At 35.8% G+C, this 4,240-nt stretch overlaps 1 protein-coding gene across 2 annotated transcripts; it reads left to right on the top strand.

Moving 5' to 3' along the window:
* The first annotated feature begins 231 nt into the window (after window positions 1-231).
* Window positions 232-2,405, top strand: LOC113777836 (theobromine synthase 2). Of its 2 annotated transcripts, none has more exons than XM_027323049.1 (4): window positions 232-421; window positions 512-928; window positions 1,184-1,444; window positions 1,931-2,405. In XM_027323049.1, exons 1-4 carry the CDS (start codon window positions 299-301, stop codon window positions 2,330-2,332), a joined length of 1,203 nt encoding a protein of 400 aa, XP_027178850.1. In that variant the 5' UTR covers window positions 232-298; the 3' UTR covers window positions 2,333-2,405. The 2 variants fall into 2 exon arrangements, with proteins under 2 accessions (XP_027178850.1, XP_027178851.1); XM_027323050.1 differs by having other exon boundaries at window positions 235-373.
* The last annotated feature ends 1,835 nt before the right edge of the window (window positions 2,406-4,240 follow it).

The following is a 4,240-nucleotide window of genomic DNA, read 5'->3' as shown; positions in this document are numbered from 1 at the left end:
ATTATAGTTTAGGGGGTAAACTGCAACTGGGTATATAGTTTGTGGGGCTTTTTGCATTTAACCCTATAAGATAAGATATTTTATCCCCAAATCTCAACTTCTGATTTTATCATTCGTGTCTGGTTCCCATTGGCTGTGCGCTTTCTTTCCGACCAATTGACAGACTCTTCTACGCACGTAGGTAGCTGGTTCGCACACGCATCTATGAAATTTTCGCTATTTAAGCCCGAAATTTTGCACAATTAATCATTAACAGACACCTTCTTTAGCAGTCGCAATTCGATTGTCCTGCATATGAATGGAGCTCCAAGCAGTCCTGCATATGAATGGAGGTGAAGGCGATACAAGCTACGCCAAGAATTCATCCTACAATGTCTGTCTGTCTCTCTATCTCTCTTTAACACACACACACAGAGTAGTGGTAAATCATGCTATGATACGTCGATCTCTAACTTAGTATGTCTTTTTTCCCCCCCTTCACATTTGTATTTTGGACTGGTATGTGTAACAGCTGGCTCTTGCCAAGGTGAAACCTGTCCTTGAACAATGCATACGAGAATTGTTGCGGGCCAACTTGCCCAACATCAACAACTGCATTAAAGTTGCGGATTTGGGATGCGCTTCTGGACCAAACACACTTTTAACAGTTCGGGACATTGTGCAAAGTATTGACAAAGTTGGCCAGGAAGAGAAGAATGAATTAGAACGTCCCACCATTCAGATTTTTCTGAATGATCTTTTCCAAAATGATTTCAATTCGGTTTTCAAGTTGCTGCCAAGCTTCTACCGCAAACTTGAGAAAGAAAATGGACGCAAAATAGGATCGTGCCTAATAAGCGCAATGCCTGGCTCTTTCTACGGCAGACTCTTCCCCGAGGAGTCCATGCATTTTATACACTCTTGTTACAGTTTTCATTGGTTATCTCAGGTCTTTGAGTTAATCCCCTTTATCTTTTTACTTTTTCTTGTAGCAAAAATAGTTCATGATTTTCATTCAACACATTAGTAACTATGCATGGAAATTTCTTTAATAATTCTAAAGATATCCACAGGAATCCAAGAAAGAGATTTCTGAAGAAACTAATAACATATTTTATTTAAGTCGTGGCTCATGATTTATATTCCCACATGCAACACTAACAAAATGATCCAACTATATAAGTTACCAGTTCTAGACGTGCAGGTTCCCAGCGGTTTGGTGATTGAATTGGGGATTAGTGCAAACGAAGGGAGTATTTACTCTTCCAAAGCAAGTCGTCCGCCCGTCCAAAAGGCATATTTGGATCAATTTACGAAAGATTTTACCACATTTCTAAGGATTCATTCGAAAGAGTTGTTTTCACGTGGCCGAATGCTCCTTACTTGCATTTGTAAAGTAGATGAATTCGACGAACCGAATCCCCTAGACTTACTTGACATGGCAATAAACGACTTGATTGTTGAGGTTATCATTTCTCTGTCTCTTTGATGATCAGATGTTCATTGCTTGTTATCTGAAATAAACTAGATAGCTAGCTAGCTTATTCAAGGTTCCTACCTTAGCTGCAAAATGGATGCAATTTTATTCTTTATAACCTTGATAGAATAAACTTTGTGTAGACCAAGTTCACCGTAAACCAGATGGTAGTAGCCTTTAATTAGAAGTTAGGTCACACAACTCCAATACAGATAAGATAATTCTTTCAAGTTAGAAATATAGGGGGATTTAATTTGTCGGCTATCTTCTTTTCCCCCCTTTTTGGTTAAAAAGGTATTGGAAAAAATAATAATATGAACTAAAAGCACAAGTAATAATAATATATTCATTTTGAAATTAAGGAAAAAAACTGTACCTTTTTTTTCCTAGAGTTGATGTTTTAGCAAATTGGCTAATTTCCAAGTCTCGTGCTTCAAATAATTTGAATTGAATTGATGATTGGCATATCTGCAGGGACATCTGGAGGAAGAAAAATTGGCTAGTTTCAATCTTCCATTCTTTACACCTTCAGCAGAAGAAGTAAAGTGCATAGTTGAGGAGGAAGGTTCTTTTGAAATTTTATACCTGGAGACTTTTAAGGCCCATTATGATGCTGGCTTCTCTATTGATGATGATTACCCAGTAAGATCCCATTTCCAAGTATACGGCGATGAACATATTAAAGCAGAGTATGTGGCATCATTAATTAGATCAGTTTACGAACCCATCCTCGCAAGTCATTTTGGAGAAGCTATTATGCCTGACTTATTCCACAGGCTTGCGAAGCATGCAGCAAAGGTTCTCCACTTGGGCAAAGGCTGCTATAATAATCTTATCATTTCTCTCGCCAAAAAGCCAGAGAAGTCAGACATGTAAAAGTTTGTTTTTAGTTGGTTTTTGTGTGGGGGAAAGGATTTAGTTGAAACTTAATTGACAACTAGTTGAAATGCCAAAAAAAAAAAGAAAATATTATTCAATCAACTCAATGACATATAATTGTTTATATTATAATAGAATATTTAATTAACTATTTTAATTTATCAAATATAAGTATAGGGCATTAGATGATGAATAAATTTTTAAGACAACTTTTATTATGATTTTAAAATATATTACATTTTTTCATCTACGCACAATCGGCTTTCTCAGTGGTGTCCGGATATGCTTCTTTGTGCGTCCCCACAAAGCACATTTGGCCTCATTGCATTGCTTCTGCCTGCTATGGGCAAAAAAATGAACTTTTCACCGTAGTCGTAACCATCCCATATCTCTACTTCTGATTTTATCATTCGTGAATAACTTTCATAAAGTGGCCACTTTGTCTTCAAATACATTAGGCTTTTCCTTAGTAAATGCCATACTCGATTGTCATTTATTCATTCGCGAAGTGTCACTTTATCTTTTTGAAGGAAGTGCCATTTTATCTTGAAAGACATTCAAACTTTTGTTAGTATCTCGCAAGCTCAATTCTCAGTTATTCCATCTCTAAGTTCCAACATATGAAAAAGAAGCAGAACACAATAAATGAATGACTTGTGAATATTTTCATGGTTCAGATTTTAAAAAAGCATACCAATACATTATTATTCTCCAAAAAGACAAATAGAGAAAAAAAAGAAAAGTAAAAACAATGAGATAATTCTCATAGAAAAATTCTCACCACAGAAAATGCAAGTGGTATGGGAAAGTCGCAATCATAAATAATGGTAAGAGCCAGACTGCAGACAGAAGCTACATGAGCAGGTGACGCCCGGCGGACGATGCTAAGCTGGGGCCTAGTTTGGTCGGGGACAGACATAATGGGTGCTCCAACTTTTGACGCAACTGATGCCAGCCAACAAGCAAAACAAGCATGTGAATCACAACCTTCCATCCTTAAATCCACTGTGGATTACTTTTTGCGGTAATGGAACGTCGTTTAGTTTAGGTTCGTCGCACCTTATTTTTGAAAATAAAAGAAAAAATAGTATTAAAAAAATAAGTTTTTTATTTTAAAAAATAAATAAAGAAAAAAGGCTTAAAATGAAACTTAAAATATGCGATGGTTTGAGTCCAAAATAATAGTCTAAAAATTTTTTTTAGAAAATAGTAGAGTCGTCACTTGATATTGAGTTTAGGTGTATCAATTCACCAAAAATATATTTTAAATAAAAATAAATAAAACCCTTTTAAATGACTCCAAATCTTTGAAAATAAGATAAAAGAATTCGGGAGTCATGTTTGAAAAAAGGAAAAACAAAGATTTGATCTAAGGCACCCTTTCAACCTAACCAAGGGTAGTTGCGAGATTTAGTCGAAAATTTTCCTAATCTAATATATAAAACTTATCACATTTTGGATGTTTCTATATGGATACAAATCTAGATCTAAAGGATATTGAGAGGGTCGAAAAGTCTCTTCAAAATTTAATTGATACTAATCACATTAATTGTGATGTCTAGAAATGATTATTTGAAGAGATCACGAAAAGTTCAAAAGGTGAGACTAAAAAAGGAAATTATAATAGATATTAGAAAAAACGAATAAAATACATTAGTGCACAAGCATGCAAGCAAATAAAAACTAACTATTATATTGGTGACTCTAACACCTTTGACCAATATTGTCCCACAGTTAGCCACTCAGAAGGTCGTGGGTTTTGTTCTTGAAGGTGGGGTTATAACCCACAACAAGTGAAAAGCCCAAACCCGCAGGTCAAGAAACCCAACACCCCTCCAAAAGGCCTCGATCAGGTGGGGGGACACGTACAACAGGTTATAAAGCAACCAAGACTCTCCTCCCTAA

This window comes from Coffea eugenioides, chromosome 7 (genome assembly GCF_003713205.1).
Source record: "Coffea eugenioides isolate CCC68of chromosome 7, Ceug_1.0, whole genome shotgun sequence".
Taxonomy (NCBI): Eukaryota; Viridiplantae; Streptophyta; class Magnoliopsida; order Gentianales; family Rubiaceae; genus Coffea; species Coffea eugenioides.
Note: the sequence above shows the minus strand (reverse complement) of the source record. Positions and strands in the feature narration are given on the sequence as shown.